Raw genomic sequence first — 18,603 nt, forward strand, 5'->3', positions numbered from 1 at the left:
GTGTGCCCCGGTCCCACGCGGCGTCACGGTCTCCATGGCCCACGCATGTCCTGTGTCGTGGTCCCATGCAGGTCATGGCCATGCTGCGATCTCTGTTGTCTACACGTGTCCTGGTTACGCCGTGCGTGTCACGCACGCACCCCGGTCCCATACATGGGCCACGCCGTGTCCCACACGTGTCCTGGCCACGCTGCAGACCCCGTGTCCCGCACATGTCCTACAAGTGCTGCGGCCGCATCGCAGCCTCCGTACCCCATACGTGGACCATGCTCTCCATGTCCCACACGCGGCCTGGACATGCTGTGTCCCACCACATGCCACGGCCGCACCGTGGTCTCCATGTCCCGTTCACGGGCCGGGCCGTGTCCCACGCGTGCCGTGGCCGTGCTGCAGTCCCCACATCCCACACGTGTCCCGGCCATGCCGCGTCCCACAGGAGCCACGGCCACGTCACAGTCTTTATGTCCCATATATGGGGCCAGGCTGCCTATGTCCTACGTGTGCCAGCCATGCCATGCCCCACAAGCGCCGTGGCCACACCGTGGCCTCCAAACCCCACACGTGGGCCATGGTCTTGTGGTCCTAGCCACCTCGCTGCGTGTCCCACGCCTCCCTCCTGCCTGCCGTAGGATCACCACCATCCGCCTGGGCAAGCACAGCCTCTACACGCGGGAGTGGGGCGAGGTGCAGAAGATGGTGCAGAAGTTGGTGTCGCACCCCAACTACGACCCCACCACCAAGGACAACGACATCATGATGATAAAGCTCCTGACGCCCGTCACCCTCACCAGCAGGATCCATCCCATCCCCGTGGCCTCCTGCCTCCCAGAGCCTGGCACCACCTGCACCACCTCGGGATGGGGGGCCACCACCTCCCCAGAAGGTACCCAGTACCCGTGGCCTCTTCTGGAGGCCTGGGTCCCCTCCTGGAGGCCTGGGTCCTCTCCTTGAGGAGTGCGTTTCCCCCCCCCCCCGGACATCTGGGTCATCTCCTTGGCACCTTGGTCCTCTCATGAGTGCCTGGGTCCTCTCCTGAACACCTGGGTCCCCTCCCAGATGCCTGGGTCTTCTTCTGAACACCCAAGTCCCCTCCTGGGCACCTACGTCCTCTCCTGGACATCCGGGTCCCCTCCTGGACACCTGAGTCCTCTCCTGGACACCTGGGTCCTCTCCTGGACATCTGGGTCCCCTCCTGGACACCTGAGTCCTCTCCTGGACACCTGGGTCCTCTCCTGGACATCTGGGTCCTCTCCTGGACATCTGGGTCTTCTCCTGAACACCCGAGTCCCCTCCTGGGCACCGGCATCCTCTCAGGAGTGCCTGGATCCTCTCTCATATGCCTGAGTGTTCTCCTGGACACCTGGGTCCTCTCCTGGACCCCTGGGTGGTCTCCTGGACACCTGGGTCCTCTCCTGGACACCTGGGTCCTCTCCTGGACCCCTGGGTGGTCTCCTGGACACTTGGGTCCTCTCCAAAGAAACGGGAACAAAAAGGGGCGGCAGAGGAGGAAAGGGAAGGAAATAACATGAAATTAGGTTAATTTATACCAAATAGGATGAAAAGAAGTCAGAAGGAACACCCTAAAAACACCTGAAGTCCTAGAAATCGAATAACGGATTAAATGAGAAATAAACAGCATGGATTTCTGTCAACTGAAAAGGAAATAAGGGAAAGGAAGGGGGGGGAAACAATCAAACAAAGGCAATGAAAGCCAAAGATAAATTAAATGAAAGAAAGTCGGTTAAGTAGGAGAGAAGGGAGCAGAATAAAATTAAATTAAGCACAGAGAATAAAATTAAAGCTAACTTTAAAACCCCGGAGGAAAAAACGGCTGGAACGGGATAAAATAGTAATGTAGAACCATAGAATCACGGAAAGGTTTGGGTTGGAAGGGACCTCTAAAGGTCACCGAGCCCAACCCCCCCCCCTGCCGCGGGCAGGGCCATCTTCAACGAGAGCAGGTCGCTCAGAGCCCCCGTCCAGCCCGACCTGGAACGTTTCCAGGGATGGGGCATCCCCCACCTCCCTGGGCGACCTGGGCCGGTGTCTCACCACCCTCAGCGTCAAAAATTTCTGCCTTCGATCTAGTCGAAATCGACCCCCCCTTTTAGTTTCAAGCCGTTCCCCCGTGTCCTGCCGCAACGGGCCCCGCTAAAAAGTCTGCCGCCATCTTTTTTCTAAGCCCCCTTGAAGTACTGACGGGCCGCAAGAAGGTCTCCCCGCAGCCTTCTCCTCTCCAGGCTGAACAACCCCAACTCTCTCAGCCTTTCTTCACGGGAGAGGTGTTCCACCCCCCCTCTGATCATTTTCGTGGCCCTCCTCCGGACCCGCTCCAACAGGTCCCTGTCTTCCTCGCGCTGAGGGCTCCAGCGCTGGACGCAGCGCCCGCGGGGTAGGGGGGGGGTGTGTGTGTGTGTCTCACCCTCCCTCGCCTCCCTCGCCCTGCTGGCCGCGCTGCTTTGGACGCAGCCCAGGAGAGGGTTGGCCACCTGGGCTGCGAGCGCACGTTGCCGGCTCACGTCCAGCTTTTCACCCCCCCCCCCCCCCCAGTCCCCCCAAGTCCTTCTCGGCAGGGCCGCTCTCCGTCCCTTCATCCCCCAGCCCCTATCGATACCGGGGGATCGCCCCGACCCGGGTGCAGGACCTTGCACTTGGCCTTGTCGAACCTCACGGGGTTCACACGGGCCCGCTTCTCCAGCTTGTCCAGGTCCCTCTGGACGGCATCCCGTCCCTCAGGCGTGTCAACGAATTAAATTAGAGGAAACGAAAGGAAAACGTAACGAAGCGAAACAAGACAGAATTTAGGAGAAGGCACCCCAAAAAAAAGACCCCATTTCTGGGGTTTCCCTCTCCCGCCTCAGAAATTCCCCCGGGGGGGGGGGAGGTTTCACCCGCCGTGGGCGGCGTCTCCACGGGTGACTTTCCATCTGAGAGGTTGAAAATGCCCCCAAACAGCCCATTTTTCTCCCCAAAGCCAAGCCGGAGAAGTGAATTCACCGGGGGAGACGCAACTCCCTCTTCTCCAGGGGCGGGGCGGGGCGGGGCGGGGCGGGGCGGGGCGGTGTCGTCGGCGTCGGGAGGTTTTTTTTGGCTGGGGGGGGGGGGCGGGCGGGGGGAGGGGAAATTTCTGCCGGTTCCCGGGTCGATTGCTTCTGGTTTCTTTCTTTCCCCCCACCCCCCTCCGTTTCCCGTCTCAGTCTCTTACCCGGACGTCTTGCAGTGCGTCAACGTCACCATCTTCTCGACGGCCGAGTGCCACCGGTTATACCCCGGTTCCATCACCGAGAACATGCTGTGCGCCGGGAGCCTCCAAGGCGGTAGGGACTCCTGCCAGGTACGGCCAAAACGTCCCCCTCTGCCGTTGCCAATTTTCCACCTGTCTCCAAGGTGGACCTCGCGGGCAAGAAGGGGCGACGTCCCCTTGTCGGCACGAAGGGGTCTTCCTCTGGTGGCCAGCCCAACGGGCGGCTCGTGAAACCCGATGAGGGTCGGCCAAGCCAGCGGCTTTCTTCAACCGACCAAGGGTTGGCCGAATCATTCGCCGTCGGGCAACTCGACGACAGCCGGCCGACCCAAGAGGAGTTGAAGAACCCAGTGTTGGTTCTTCAACCCAACAAGGGTTGGCCAACTCGAGTAGAATCGGGCCAACTCGAGTAGAACCAGGCCAACTCGAGTAGAATCGGGCCAACTCGAGTAGAACCGGGCCAACTCGAGTAGAACCGGGCCAACTCGGCAACGGCTGGAAAACCCAAAGAGATTCGGACAACCCACTGGGGTGGTTGACCAATCCCAGCCGTGGTTAAACACGCCACCGAGCGTTAGCTGACCCAACGGGAGCTGGTCACCCAGCGCAATGCCGGTGGAGCAACTCGAAGAGTCAGACGGCCCGATGTCGTGGCTTGGTTAACCCGGTCGTAGGTTATCACCAGCCCCAAAAAGGTTGACCAAACCAGTCGGAGGTGACCGACCCAACGACGGTTGGCCGATCCACCGACGGTTGGCCGACCCGGCGAGGTGGCCCCAAACCCAATGAGACCCAACAACGGTGGGTCAAGCCACAGGGAGTCGGCCAACCCCACCAAGGGTTGGGCGATGCCGGTGGAGAACGGCGGGTTCACACCGCGTCTTTCCGTAGGGCGACTCCGGAGGACCTCTGGTTTGCAACGGGACCCTCCAAGGCATCGTGTCCTGGGGCATGGAGAAATGTGGGCAGCCCAAGAGACCCGGTGTCTACACCAAGGTCTGTAGATACGCCCAGTGGATCCAGAAGACCATGAAGGACAACTAGTGACACTCCGGCAACCTCCAAGTGGCCAGGGGGAGGGCGGAGGACCGCGGCCGCGTTACCGCCGCTCGCCGGGGGGGCAGGCCGCTGGGACAACAGAGACCACGGCGAGGTTGTGGGTAGAGCCAGAGCTGGTGAGAGGGTGGGTGGGAAGGCAGGAGAAATTAAAGCGTTGTGATGTTTGGCGGGAAATTTTGTCCTTTCAACCTGCCCCCCCCCCCCCCCCCAAAAAAAAAAATAGATTTCAAGATCAATCCCAGACCTTGCTTCTCCTCCAGGGTCATCCACAGGCCCAGTGTCCACCCAATGGCCACGGGCTTCGTTTTGAGGTCAGCTCCTTCCCACCATCCCCAAAATATGTGCCTGGCCGGGAGGAGGAGTTGATTTTATTTGAAGACAAACCTCGTTTCCTTCACCCGCCATCTCCTACCTGTCGCCTCCCAAGGAGCCAAGACCTGTGGCCGCGGTGGCCTATCGATGGCACCGAGGACGTGGGACGCCGGTGAGGGCAAAGTCCTCCGACCCAAACGGAGTTGGTCGACTCAACCAGGGTGCCCACCCAAAAGAGGGTTGCCCAGCTTCAGTGACTGCTGGCCTTCCAGCAACGGCCTATCCAATGGGAACGAAGAACCCAACGAGCATCAGGCGATGCAACAAGGGTCATCCAAGGGGTGAGGGTCACCCAACGCACCGACGGTTGGCCAACCCAAGGAGGGTCAGCCCAGCTGGTGACGGTTGGCCGACCCAAGGAGGGTCAGCCCAGCTGGTGACGGTTGGCCGACCCAAGGAGGGTCAGCCCAGCTGGTGACGGTTGGCCGACCCAAGGGAGGCGGGCAACCCGGTGAGGGTCACCCAACCAATGACGACGGCTGGCCAGCCCCACAAGGGGCTTGGCCAATCCAACAAGGGTTACCCAACCCGATGACGGTTGGTCAACTCGGTGCTCACTGGGTTCTTCTTCGGCTGGCGGCCGCGTGTATTGTTTTGGTTGTGCCTTTCCGTCCCCTGACGGCGGCGCCGGGGGGGCGGGGGGGGGTGTCAGGGGTCACTTTCTCCACCCTGCCCCGCCTCCGGGCGTCCTTCAGGATTTACTCGCTGTCCTTCGTCCCCAAATCCGGGGGTCTCCCGAGACGGTGTCCGCAGCCGCCCTGGGGGGGGGGGGGGGGCTTCGCAGCCCTCGGGGGGAAGGGTTGGCGGGGAGAAAGGGCTCCCGCCTTCTGGAGGAGGCATCTGGGGGGGCTTTGGCTCTCTGAGGAGGACTCGGGACTCGCCGGTGGCACCGCCTTCGGCGGCGCGGCCCCAACGGGGACGTTCCTTCCACGGTTGAGAGGGGACGAGCCAGTGTTGCCCGGCTGGAAGGCGGCGGCATCTGGGGGAGGGGGGTCGCGGCCGTCAAGCCTTGAGCTCCAAAGAGAAGATGGGGGGCGGGGGGCGGGGCCCACGGCAGGCGGGCGGCCCAGCCTGCCCATCCCGAATCGGGGAGATGCCGTTGGCTGGGCCCTCCCCAAGACCCGCCTACCTCAGATGAAGGGGAAGGCCATTGGCTGGGCGCTCCCCAAGACCCACCTACCTCAAACTGGGGAAATGTCACCGCGTGGGCTCAACCCAAGGCCCTCCCATCCCCAAGTGAGGGAAATGCCATTGGCTGGGCCAATGCCAAGACCCACCTACCTCAGGTCAAGGAAATGCCGTTGGTTGAGCTCTTCCCAAGACCCACCCAGCCCAAAATGGGGCAAGACCATTGGCTGGGCTCTTCCCAGGACCCGCCTACCTCAGATTGAGGAAACACCATTGGTTGAGCTCTTCCCAAGACCCACCCACCCCAAAGCAGGGCCACACCATTGGTCGGGCTCTTCCCAAGACCCACCCACCCCAAAGTGGGGCCACACCATTGGGCGGGCTCTTCCCAAGACCCACCCACCCCAAAGCGGGGCCACACCATCGGTTGAGCTCTTCCCAGGACCCGCCTACCTCAGATTGAGGAAACACCATTGGTCGGGCTCTTCCCAAGACCCACCCACCCCAAAGCGGGGCCACACCATTGGTCAGGCTCTTCCCAAGACCCACCCACCCCAAAGCGGGGCCACACTGTTGGTCGAGCTCTTCCCAGGACCCGCCTACCTCAGATTGAGGAAACACCATTGGTTGAGCTCTTCCCAAGACCCACCCACCCCAAAGCAGGGCCACACCATTGGTTGAGCACTTCCCAAGACCCACCCACCCCAAAGTGGGGCCACACCATTGGTCGGGCTCTTCCCAAGACCCACCCACCCCAAAGCAGGGCCACACCATTGGTCGGGCTCTTCCCAAGTCCCACCCACCCCAAAGCAGGGCCACACCATTGGTCGGGCTCTTCCCAAGACCCACCCACCCCAAAGTGGGGCCACACCATTGGTCGGGCTCTTCCCAAGATCCACCCACCCCAAAGCAGGGCCACACCATTGGTCAGGCTCTTCCCAAGTCCCACCCACCCCAAAGCAGGGCCACACCATTGGTCGGGCTCTTCCCAAGTCCCGCCCACCCCAAAGCAGGGCCACACCGTCGGTCGGGCTCTTCCCAAGACCCACCCACCCCAAAGCAGGGCCACACCGTCGGTCGGGCTCTTCCCAAGACCCACCCACAACCTGGGGCCACGCCATTGGTCGGGCACCCTGCGCGAGGGGGGTTGCCACCTCCCCCTGTGGGGCGGGGCTCCCCCCACGGCCGGCCAATCACCTGCGGCGGGCCCGAGGCGGGCAGGGAGGCTGTTTTGTTCTCCTGATTATGGCCCTAAAATCGTGATGACTGTAATTAGCGTTAATGACGACCGTCCCATACGATGACCTCAGCGCCCGCGCCACGCCCGAGGCGCGGCTGTCGTCCCACCGCGTCGGAGGGGAGGGGGGCGGGATTCGCTTAATCCGACGTTAATCTGGCAGGGAGCAGGCAGGAGGCGGGCAGGGAACGGGGGGGGGGCATCGGGGCACCCCATAGACACCATAGGGGACCCAGGCGTCCAGGGCTGCCCCACTTCACCCCATAGATGCCGTAGGGGACCCAGGCATCCAGGGCTGCCCCACTTCACCCCATAGATGCCGTAGGGGTCCAACTTCACCCCATAGACACCGTAGGGGACCCAGGCGTCCAGGGCTGCCCCACTTCACCCCATAGATCCTGTAGGGGTCCAGCTTCACCCCATAGACACTGTAGGGGACCCAGGCGTCCAAGGCTGCCCCACTTCACCCCATAGACACTGTAGGGGACCCAGGCGTCCAAGGCTGCCCCACTTCACCCCATAGACACTGTAGGGGACCCAGGCGTCCAGGGCTGCCCCACTTCACCCCATAGATGCCGTAGGGGACCCAGGCATCCAGGGCTGCCCACTTCACCCCATAGATGCCGTAGGGGTCCAACTTCACCCCATAGACACCGTAGGGGACCCAGGCGTCCAAGGCTGCCCCACTTCACCCCATAGATGCCGTAGGGGTCCAGCTTCACCCCATAGACACTGTAGGGGACCCAGGCGTCCAAGGCTGCCCCACTTCACCCCATAGACACCGTAGGGGACCCAGGCGTCCAGGGCTGCCCCACTTCACCCCATAGATACCGTAGGGGACCCAGGCATCCAGGGCTGCCCCACTTCACCCCATAGATGCCGTAGGGGTCCAACTTCACCCCATAGACACCGTAGGGGACCCAGGCGTCCAGGGCTGCCCCACTTCACCCCATAGATGCCGTAGGGGTCCAGCTTCACCCCATAGACACTGTAGGGGACCCAGGCATCCAGGGCTGCCCCACTTCACCCCATAGACACTGTAGGGGACCCAGGCGTCCAGGGCTGCCCCACTTCACCCCATAGATCCTGTAGGGGTCCAGCTTCACCCCATAGACACTGTAGGGGACCCAGGCGTCCAAGGCTGCCCCACTTCACCCCATAGACACTGTAGGGGACCCAGGCATCCAGGGCTGCCCCACTTCACCCCATAGATCCCATAGTGGTCCAGCTTCACCCCATAGACACCGTAGGGGACCCAGGTGTTCAGGACTGCCCCACTTCACCCCATAGATCCCATAGTGGTCCAGCTTCACCCCATAGACACCATAGGGGAACCAGGTGTCCAGGGCTGCCCCGCTTCACCCCATAACCACCCCACTGGGACGCCCTTACTCTGCCCCATTGCCCCAGGGAACCCGGGTGTCCGGGCCCCCCCTTACTCAGCCCCATGGCCACTCCATGGCCACCCCAGGCCCCCCCCACGCCGTGGGGTGGGGTGGGGTGTGAACGTGGCACCTGCCTGGGGAATGTCACCAAGCAAACATGGGGGGGGGGGGAAGGGGGGCAGCTAACGAGCCCCCGTTAATAATTAACGCAAAGCCTTGATAGCCGGGGGCACCCAGACCCCCCCCCCCCAGCACCCAACCCTCAGCCCCCCACCATGGCGGCCCCTCTCTTCCTCCTCTTCCTCCTCCTGGCGCTGGTGACCCCCGGTGAGAGGTTGGGGGGGGGCAGGGGGGGTCCCCATGGTGGGGCTGGGGGTACGGAGGGGTCCCTGTGGGTGTCCGGGGTGGCAATGGGGGTTCAGAGGGGTTCCCCCCCCCCAGGTGGGGATCAGGGTGCGGGTGGGGGGGGGTGTCCCTGGGGGGGCCAAGCATGGGGACAAGGGGGTGCCCAGGGTGGGGGGGGAGGTCCCTGAGGTGGGGGGGGGGGGGGGGGGGGGGGAATCCTGTGGGTGCCCAGGGTGGGGACAAGGGGGTGCTGGGGGGGGTTCCTGGGATGGAGATAGGGGTACGAGGTGCCAAGGGTGGGGATGGAGGGAGGGGGGGGGCCCTGTGGGTGCCCCCGGGTGGGGAGGTCCTGGGGGCGGGGGGGGGGGTTGTCCCGGTAGCCCCCAACATCCCACACACACCCCCCCCCAGCCTGGCCGTGGGGCGAACGGATCCTGGGGGGCAGCGAGTGCCCCGCGTTGGCCCACCCCGGCCTCGTCCTCCTCTTCTACTTCGACCAGCACCAGTGCGGGGGGGCCCTGCTCAGCACCCAGTGGGTGCTCACGGCCGCCCACTGCCAGACCAGGTCGGGGGGGGGCACTGGGAGGCACCGGGAGGGGAACTGGAGGCACTGGGAGGGGAAGGGAGGGGAACTGGGGGGCATTGGGAAGCACTGGGAAGGGGACTGGGAGCCCTGCTCAGCACCCAGTGGGTGCTCACGGCCGCCCACTGCCAGAGCAGGTGGGGAGGGGGGGCACTGGGAGGCACTGGGAGTAGGACGGGGGCCATGGGAGGGGAATTGGGGTCACTGGGAATGGGACTGGGAGCACTGGGAGGGGCACTGGGGCGCTTGGGAGGGGAACTGGGAGGACTGGGAGGCACTGGGAGGGGCACTGGGGGCACTGGGAGGGGCACTGGGTGTCACTGGGAGGCACTAGTAGGGGCACTAGGAGCACTGGGAGGGCAACTGGGGTTACTGGGATGCACTAGGAGTGGCACTGGGGGCACTGGGAGTCACTGGGAGGGGGACTGGGAGCACTGGGAAGGGGACTGGGAGCACTGGGAGGGGAACTGGGGTTACTGGGAGTCACTGGGAGGGGCACTGGGAGTCTCTGGGAGGCACTGGGAGGGGGACTGGGAGCACTGGGAGGGGAACTGGGGTTACTGGGATGCACTAGGAGTGGCACTGGCAGCACTGGGAGGCACTGGGAAGGGGACTGGGAGCACTGGGAGGGGAACTGGGGTTACTGGGATGCACTAGGAGTGGCACTGGGAGCACTGGGAGTCACTGGGAGGGGGGACTGGGAGCACTGGGAAGGGGACTGGGAGCACTGGGAGGTGAACTGGGGTTACTGGGATGCACTAGGAGTGGCACTGGCAGCACTGGGAGGCACTGGGAAGGGGACTGGGAGCACTGGGAGGTGAACTGGGGTTACTGGGATGCACTAGGAGTGGCACTGGCAGCACTGGGAGGGGCACTGGGAGTCACTGGGAAGGGAACTGGGAGGAACTGGGAGGGGAAAGCGGGCAGAGAACTGGGTCCTCACGACCTGTGCCCCATCCCTCCCCGGCCGTGTCCCTCAGGTCCCCATCCCCCACGTCCCCATCCCCCACGTCCCCATCCCTCCTGGCCGTGTCCCTCACGTCCCCATCCCCCACGTCCCCATCCCCCACGTCCCCATCCCTCCTGGCCGTGTCCCTCACGTCCCCGTCCCTCACGCCACCTCTTGTCCCCATCCCTCATGTCCCTGCACCTTCCTGGCCGTGCTATTCGATGTCCCTCACATCCACGTCCCTCACGTCCCCATCCCTCCGTGGTCATGTCTTTCATGTCCCCACACCTTCGTGGCCAGGTCCCCCCCATGTCCCCAGCCATGCCCTCCAACGTCCCCGTCCCTCACATCACCGTCCCTCCACAGCCATGTCCCTCCACGACCGTGTCCCTCCATGGCCGTGTCCCTCCATGGTCACGTCCCCCATGTCCCCAGCCATGCCCTCCAATGTCCCCGTCCCTCACATCACCGTCCCTCCATGGCCATGTCCCTCCACGACCGTGTCCCTCCACGACCGTGTCCCTCCATGGCCGTGTCCCACCATGGCCACGTCCCCCATGTCCCCAACCATGCCCTCCAACGTCCCCGTCCCTCACATCACCGTCCCTCCACGACCGTGTCCCTCCATGGCCATGTCCCACCATGGCCACGTCCCCCATGTCCCCAGCCATGCCCTCCAACGTCCCCGTCCCTCACATCACCGTCCCTCCACGACCGTGTCCCTCCATGGCCATGTCCCACCATGGCCACGTCCCCCATGTCCCCAACCATGCTCTCCAACGTCCCCGTCCCTCACATCACCATCCCTCCATGGCCGTGTCCCTCCATGGCCGTGTCCCACCATGGCCACGTCCCCCATGTCCCCAGCCATGCCCTCCAACGTCCCCGTCCCTCACATCACCGTCCCTCCATGGCCGTGTCCCTCCATGGCCATGTCCCACCATGGCCACGTCCCCCATGTCCCCAACCATGCCCTCCAATGTCCCCGTCCCTCACATCACCGTCCCTCCATGGCCATGTCCCTCCACGACCGTGTCCCTCCACGACCGTGTCCCTCCATGGCCGTGTCCCACCATGGCCACGTCCCCCATGTCCCCAACCATGCCCTCCAACGTCCCCGTCCCTCACATCACCGTCCCTCCACGACCGTGTCCCTCCATGGCCATGTCCCACCATGGCCACGTCCCCCATGTCCCCAACCATGCTCTCCAACGTCCCCGTCCCTCACATCACCATCCCTCCATGGCCGTGTCCCTCCATGGCTGTGTCCCACCATGGCCACGTCCCCCATGTCCCCAACCATGCCCTCCAACGTCCCCGTCCCTCACATCACCGTCCCTCCATGGCCGTGTCCCTCCATGGCCGTGTCCCACCATGGCCACATCCCCCATGTCCCCAGCCATGCCCTCCAACGTCCCCGTCCCTCACATCACCGTCCCTCCACGACCGTGTCCCTCCATGGCCGTGTCCCACCATGGCCACGTCCCCCATGTCCCCAACCATGCCCTCCAACGTCCCCGTCCCTCACATCACCGTCCCTCCATGGCCGTGTCCCACCATGGCCGTGTCCCCCATGTCCCCGGCCGTGTCCCCCATGTCCCCAGCCATGCCCTCCAAATTCCCCATCCCTCACATCACCATCCCTCCATGGCCGTGTCCCTCCACGACCGTGTCCCTCCATGGCCATGTCCCACCATGGCCACGTCCCCCGTGTCCCCAGCCATGCCCTCCCATGTCCCCAGTGCGGTGCCGTGTCCCTCACATGTCCCCTGTCCCCCCGTGTCCCCCCCCCCAGCCACATCCAGGTGCTGGCAGGGGAGCACAGCCTGGCAGGGCTGACGGGGCAGGAGCAGTACGCCATGGCCGTGGACGTCGTGGTCCACCCCGGCTTTGACTCTGCGGAGGGGGACAGCGCCTACGCCCACGACCTCATGCTGCTGCGCGTTGAACCTCCCTTCACCATCACCCCCTACGTCCAGCCCCTGGCCCTGCCCAGAAGTCCCCCGGCCACCGGCACCAACTGCACCGTCATGGGATGGGGCACCACCACCAGCCCCCAGGGTACGGGGGGGGACCCGGGCGTTCGGGCTGGGTGGTGGCATCTCTGCGGGGAAGGGACCCAGGCGTCCGAGGGGTGGATCCCCTCAACCTGCCACTGGGTTGGGTGGTGGCATCTCTGCGGGGAAGGGACCCAGGCGTCCAAGGGGTGGATCACCTCAACCTGCCGCTGGGTTGGGTGGTGGCATCTCTGTGGGGAAGGGACCCAGGCATCCGAGGGGTGGATCCCTCAACCTGCCACTGGGTTGGGTGGTGGCATCTCTGCAGAGAAGGGACCCAGGCGTCCGGGGCTCAGAGCCCTGGCCCAGGTTGGACACGTGTGTCGTGTGTCCCCCCCCCCCCATCCCAGAGTCCTTCCCTGACACCCCCCAGTGCGTGAACGTCACCCTGGTGGGTGACAACGAGTGCCGGATGGTCTACGGCAGCAAAGTCACCGAGGACATGTTGTGCGCCGGCGTGGCTGCGGGGGGCAAGGACTCCTGCCAGGTACCTCCAGGTCCCCGTGTCCCCACGTCCTACAGCCACGTCCCCATGTCCCCTCACCACGCCCCCATGTCCCCTCACCACGCCCCCATGTCCCCTCACCGCGTCCCCCAGCCCCATCCCTTTGGTTCCCCCTTGTCCCATGGGCTTTGGGATGGAGCTGTGTCCCCACGTCCCGTCACCTTGTCCCCATGTCCCACGGCCATCTCCTCGTGTCCCATGGTCATTTCCCCATGTCCTACAGCCTCATCCCTGTGTCCCATGGTCCTGTCTTTGCGGTCCCCTTTGTCCCCCAGGCTTTGAAGCGCGGCCACAACTCCGTGTCCCATCACCTTGTCCCCGTGTCCCGCAACCACGTCCCTTTGGTCCCCTTTGTCCCACGGGCTTTGGGACGTAGCCGTGTCCCTGTGTCCCATCGCCTTGTCCCCCACGTCCCACAGTCACGTTCCCCATGTCCTACGGCCTCGTTCCCATGTCCCACCATCGCTGGTCCCCCTCGTCTCCCGGGCTCTGAGACGTAGCCGTGTCCCCGTGTCCCACCGCCTTGTCCCCATGTCCCACAGCCACCTCCCTCTGGTCCCCCTTGTCCCTTGGGCTTTGAAACGTGGACGCATCTGCATGTCCCATCCCCGCGTACCCAGCTCCCGTGGCCACGTGCCTGTGGTCCCCCTGTCCCCTCGCCTTTGAGGTGTGGCTGTGTCCCCACGTCCCGTTGCCACCACCCATAACCGCGTCCCTTCGCTCCCCTCCTCCCCTGGGCTTCAAGACGTGACCACGGCCCGTGGCCACGTCCTCGCGTCCCATGGCCACATCTCCTCAGTCCCTGCCACCCCACCGGTCCCTGGCCACCTCCCCGTGCCTGGTCCCACATCTCTGGGTCCCAAGAGCAGCCATCCCCACCGATGACCACGTGTGTGTGTGTGTGTGTGTGTGTCCCTGCCACCTCCGCCCTGGTGTCCTCCCTGGCCGGGGGTCGTGGCCGAGGTCCTGTCACGGTCCCTTTTTTCCCGCCCCCCCCAGGGTGACTCAGGGGGGCCCCTCATCTGCAAGGGAGTCCTGCAAGGCATCGTCTCATGGGGCGACCACCCCTGCGGGCAGGCGGGGAAGCCGGGGGTCTACAGCGAGGTCTACAACTACCTGCCCTGGATCCGGGAGACAATAGGGGAGAACTGAGGCCGCCTCGTCCCGCCACGGACCCGCCGACCCCACCACGGACCCGCCGACCCCACCACGGACCCACCAACCCCACCACGGACCTGCCAATCCCACCGCAGACCCACCAACCCCACCACAGACCTGCCAACCCCACCACGGACCCGCCAACCCCACCACGGACCCACCAACCCCACCACAGACCCGCCGACCCCACCACAGACCCGCCGACCCCACCAGGGACCCACCAACCCCACCATGGACCCGCCAACCCCACCACAGACCTGCCGACCCCACCACAGACCCACCAACCCCACCACGGACCCACCAACCCCACCACGGACCCACCAACCCCACCACAGACCCGCCGACTCCACCACAGACCCACCAACCCCACCATGGACCCGCCAACCCCACCATGGAAGCCAACGGGGACCATCTGACCCCACCATGGACAGGCTGAAGCCACCAAGAAAGGGTCAACCCCACCGCAGAGCCACCAAGACCATCACAGATGGACTGACCCCCACCACACACGCGACGGACCCCATCGTGGTTGGGTTGACCCCATCAAGGCCTGATGAACCCCACCACGGACTGACCTGCCCCACCGTGGACCCCGCCATGGCTGGGCTGACCCCCATCGTGGACGGGTTGGCCCTACCATGGACTCCGCGATGGGTGGACTGACCTCACCGCGGACACTCCAAGCCCACCATGGACCTCGCCCCCCTCCGCGCCCCCCCCCCCCCCCCATGACTGGGCTGACCCCATCGTGGACAGACTGACCCCACCACAGATCCCACCACGGATGGACCGACCCCACCATGGCTGGGCTGATCCCATCATGGCTGGATTGACACCCCCCCCCCGCCATGGACACTCTGACCCACCACGGACAGACCGACGCCACCACGGACAGACCGATGCCACCACGGACAGACCGACGCCACCATGGATGGACTGAACCTACCACCAACCCCACCATGACCCTACCACAGACCCCACCGTGGATGGATTGACCCTACGATGGATTGACCGACTGACCCGCCCCCCCAGAGGCCATTATGGCCGGGCTGACCTCATCACGGTGGGCTCAACCCCACCACGCGTGGACTGAGGCCACCATGGTTGGATTGACCCCACCAGGGCTGGACTCACCTAAGCACAGACCCCACCGTGGATGGACTGATCTCATCACACTCGGATTGGCCCCACCACGGATGGACCGACCCCACCACAGATCCCACCACGGATGGACCGACCCCACCACAGATGGACCGACCCCACCACGGATGGACCAAGCCCACCATGGATGGACCAACTCCACCACAGATCCCACCACAGATGGACCGACCCCACCACAGATGGACCAAGCCCACCACGGATGGACCAAGCCCACCATGGATGGACCAACTCCACCACAGATCCCACCACAGATGGACCGACCCCACCACAGATGGAACAAGCCCACCATGGATGGACCAAGCCCACCACGGATGGACTGACCCCACCACAGATGGACCAAGCCCACCATGGATGGACCAACTCCACCACAGATCCCACCACAGATGGACCGACCCCACCACAGATGGACCAAGCCCACCATGGATGGACCAAGCCCACCACGGATGGACCGACCCCACCACAGATCCCACCATGGATGGACCGACCCCACCACGGATGGACTGACCCCACCACAGATGGACCGACCCCACCACGGATGGACCAAGCCCACCATGGATGGACCAACTCCACCACAGATCCCACCACAGATGGACCGACCCCACCACGGATGGACCAAGCCCACCACGGATGGACTGACCCCACCACAGATCCCACCACGGATGGACCGACCCCACCACAGATCCCACCACGGATGGACCGACCCCACCACGGATGGACCAAGCCCACCACAGATCCCACCACAGATGGACCAACCCCACCACAGATGGACCAAGCCCACCATGGATGGACCAAGCCCACCACGGATGGACCAACCCCACCAGAGATCCCACCACGGATGGACCGACCCCACCACGGATGGACCAAGCCCACCACGGATGGACTGACCCCACCACAGATCCCACCACGGATGGACCGACCCCACCACAGATCCCACCACAGATGGACTGACCCCACCACAGATGGACCAAGCCCACCACAGATCCCACCACGGATGGACTGACCCCACCACAGATGGACCAAACCCACCATGGATGGACCAAGCCCACCACGGATGGACTGACCCCACCACAGATGGACCAAGCCCACCACGGATGGACCGACCCCACCACAGATCCCACCATGGATGGACCGACCCCACCACGGATGGACCAACCCCACCATGGATGGACCAACTCCACCACAGATCCCACCACAGATGGACCGACCCCACCACAGATGGACCAAGCCCACCTCAGACGTCCAACCCCACCTCAGACCCACCTCCCACCCCAAATAAACACCCCACCACCACCCCCCCCGCATCTCCATGGCATCTCTTGACCCCTTGGGGGGCACCTGGGGGGCAAAGGTGGGTCAAATGGAGCAGAACCAGGCAAAATCGGGCAGAAGGGAGCCAAAATCAGGCAAAAGTGGGCAAAAGCAGGCAGAAGGGAGCCAAAATTGGGCAGAAGTGGGCAAAATTGGGCAGAAGTGGGTGATATTGGGTGAAAAGTGGGTCAACCTGAGCAGGACTGGGCAAAGGCAGGCAAAAGTGGGCAAAAGCGGGCAGAAGCGGGCAAAATCAGGCAGAAGCGAGCCAAAAGCAGGCAGAAGTGGGCAAAATCGGGTAGAAGCGAGCCAAAATTGGGCAAAAGTGGGCAAAATTGGGCAGAAGTGAGCCAAAATCGGGCAGAAGCGGGCAAAAGCGGGCAAAAGGGAGCCAAAATTGGGCAAAAGCAGGCAAAAGCAGGCAGAAGGGAGCCAAAATTGGGCAGAAGTGGGCAAAATCAGGCAGAAGGGAGCCAAAATTGGGCAGAAGTGGGTGATATTGGGTGAAAAGTGGGTCAATCTGAGCAGGACTGGGCAAAGGCAGGCAAAAGTGGGCAAAATTGGGCAGAAGCGAGCCAAAATTGGGCAAAAGTGGGCAAAATCGGGCAGAAGGGAGCCAAAATTGGGCAAAAGTGGGCAAAATCGGGCAGAAGGGAGCCAAAAGTGGGCAAAAGCAGGCAAAAGCAGGCAGAAGGGAGCCAAAATTGGGCAGAAGTGGGTGATATTGGGTGAAAAGTGGGTCAACCTGAGCAGGACTGGGCAAAGGCGGGCAAAAGTGGGCAAAAGCGGGCGGAAGCGGGCAAAATCAGGCAGAAGCGAGCCAAAAGCAGGCAGAAGTGGGCAAAAGCGGGCAGAAGGGAGCCAAAAGTGGGCAAAAGCAGGCAAAAGCAGGCAGAAGTGAGCCAAAAGCGGGCAGAAGCGGGCAAAAGCGGGCAGAAGTGGGTGATATTGGGTGAAAAGTGGGTCAACCTGAGCAGGACTGGGCAAAGGCGGGCAAAAGTGGGCAAAATCGGGCAGAAGCGAGCCAAAATTGGGCAAAAGTGGGCAAAATCGGGCAGAAGGGAGCCAAAATTGGGCAAAAGCAGGCAAAAGCAGGCAGAAGGGAGCCAAAATTGGGCAGAAGTGGGTGATATTGGGCGAAAAGTGGGTCAACCTGAGCAGGACTGGGCAAAGGCAGGCAAAAGTGGGCAAAAGCGGGCGGAAGCGAGCCAAAAGCGGGCAGAAGTGGGCAAAAGCAGGCGGAAGCGAGCCAAAAGCGGGCAGAAGTGGGCAAAAGCGGGCAGAAGCGAGCCAAAAGCGGGCAGAAGTGGGCAAAATCGGGTAGAAGCGAGCCAAAATTGGGCAAAAGTGGGCAAAATTGGGCAGAAGTGAGCCAAAATCAGGCAGAAGCGGGCAAAAGCGGGCAGAAGGGAGCCAAAAGTGGGCAAAAGCAGGCAAAATCAGGCAGAAGTGAGCCAAAATTGGGCAAAAGCAGGCAAAAGCAGGCAGAAGGGAGCCAAAATTGGGCAGAAGTGGGCAAAATCAGGCAGAAGGGAGCCAAAATTGGGCAGAAGGTGGGTGATATTGGGTGAAAAGTGGGTCAATCTGAGCAGGACTGGGCAAAGGCAGGCAAAAGTGGGCAGAAGCGGGCAGAAGTGGGCAAAATCATGCAGAAGCGAGCCCAAAAGCGGGCAGAAGTGGGCAAAATCGGGTAGAAGCGAGCTAAAATTGGGCAGAAGTGGGCAAAATCGGGCAGAAGTGGGTGATATTGGGCGAAAAGTGGGTCAACCTGAGCAGGACTGGGCAAAGGCGGGCAAAAGTGGGCAAAAGCGGGCGGAAGCGAGCCAAAAGCGGGCAGAAGTGGGCAAAAGCGGGCAGAAGGGAGCCAAAAGTGGGCAAAAGCAGGCAAAAGCAGGCAGAAGGGAGCCAAAATTGGGCAGAAGTGGGTGATATTGGGCGAAAAGTGGGTCAACCTGAGCAGGACTGGGCAAAGGCAGGCAAAAGTGGGCAAAAGCGGGCAGAAGCGAGCCAAAATTGGGCAAAAGTGGGCAAAATCGGGCAGAAGGGAGCCAAAATTGGCAAAAGCAGGCAAAAGCAGGCAGAAGGGAGCCAAAATTGGGCAGAAGTGGGTGA

The 18,603-nt window shown here is 63.2% G+C and overlaps 3 protein-coding genes across 3 annotated transcripts in view; all 3 read left to right on the plus strand.

Annotated features, from left to right (window-relative positions):
- Positions 1 to 4,477, plus strand: part of LOC143171656 (transmembrane protease serine 9-like) — a 29,392-nt gene extending 24,915 nt beyond the window's left edge. The window contains exons 18-20 of the mRNA XM_076360698.1: positions 630 to 883; positions 3,198 to 3,334; positions 4,136 to 4,477. Of these exons, the coding sequence (XP_076216813.1) occupies positions 630 to 883; positions 3,198 to 3,334; positions 4,136 to 4,288 (544 nt within the window). The 3' untranslated portion in view covers positions 4,289 to 4,477. The remainder of the gene's footprint in view (positions 1 to 629; positions 884 to 3,197; positions 3,335 to 4,135) is intronic.
- A 4,223-nt stretch (positions 4,478 to 8,700) lies between these two features.
- LOC143171657 (trypsin-like) lies at positions 8,701 to 14,016 on the plus strand. Its single transcript, XM_076360699.1, has 5 exons — positions 8,701 to 8,752; positions 9,182 to 9,335; positions 12,098 to 12,363; positions 12,710 to 12,846; positions 13,864 to 14,016. Exons 1-5 carry the CDS (start codon positions 8,701 to 8,703, stop codon positions 14,014 to 14,016), a joined length of 762 nt encoding a protein of 253 aa, XP_076216814.1.
- Positions 14,017 to 16,489: 2,473 nt separating this feature from the next.
- The window catches only part of LOC143171658 (leucine-rich repeat LGI family member 4-like), a 6,969-nt gene continuing 4,855 nt past the window's right edge, over positions 16,490 to 18,603 (plus strand). Inside the window, 2 exon segments of the mRNA XM_076360700.1 lie at positions 16,490 to 16,531; positions 17,245 to 17,811. Of these exon segments, the coding sequence (XP_076216815.1) occupies positions 16,490 to 16,531; positions 17,245 to 17,811 (609 nt within the window).

The sequence above is a fragment of the Aptenodytes patagonicus genome, chromosome 29 (genome assembly GCF_965638725.1).
Source record: "Aptenodytes patagonicus chromosome 29, bAptPat1.pri.cur, whole genome shotgun sequence".
Classification (NCBI taxonomy): Eukaryota; Metazoa; Chordata; class Aves; order Sphenisciformes; family Spheniscidae; genus Aptenodytes; species Aptenodytes patagonicus.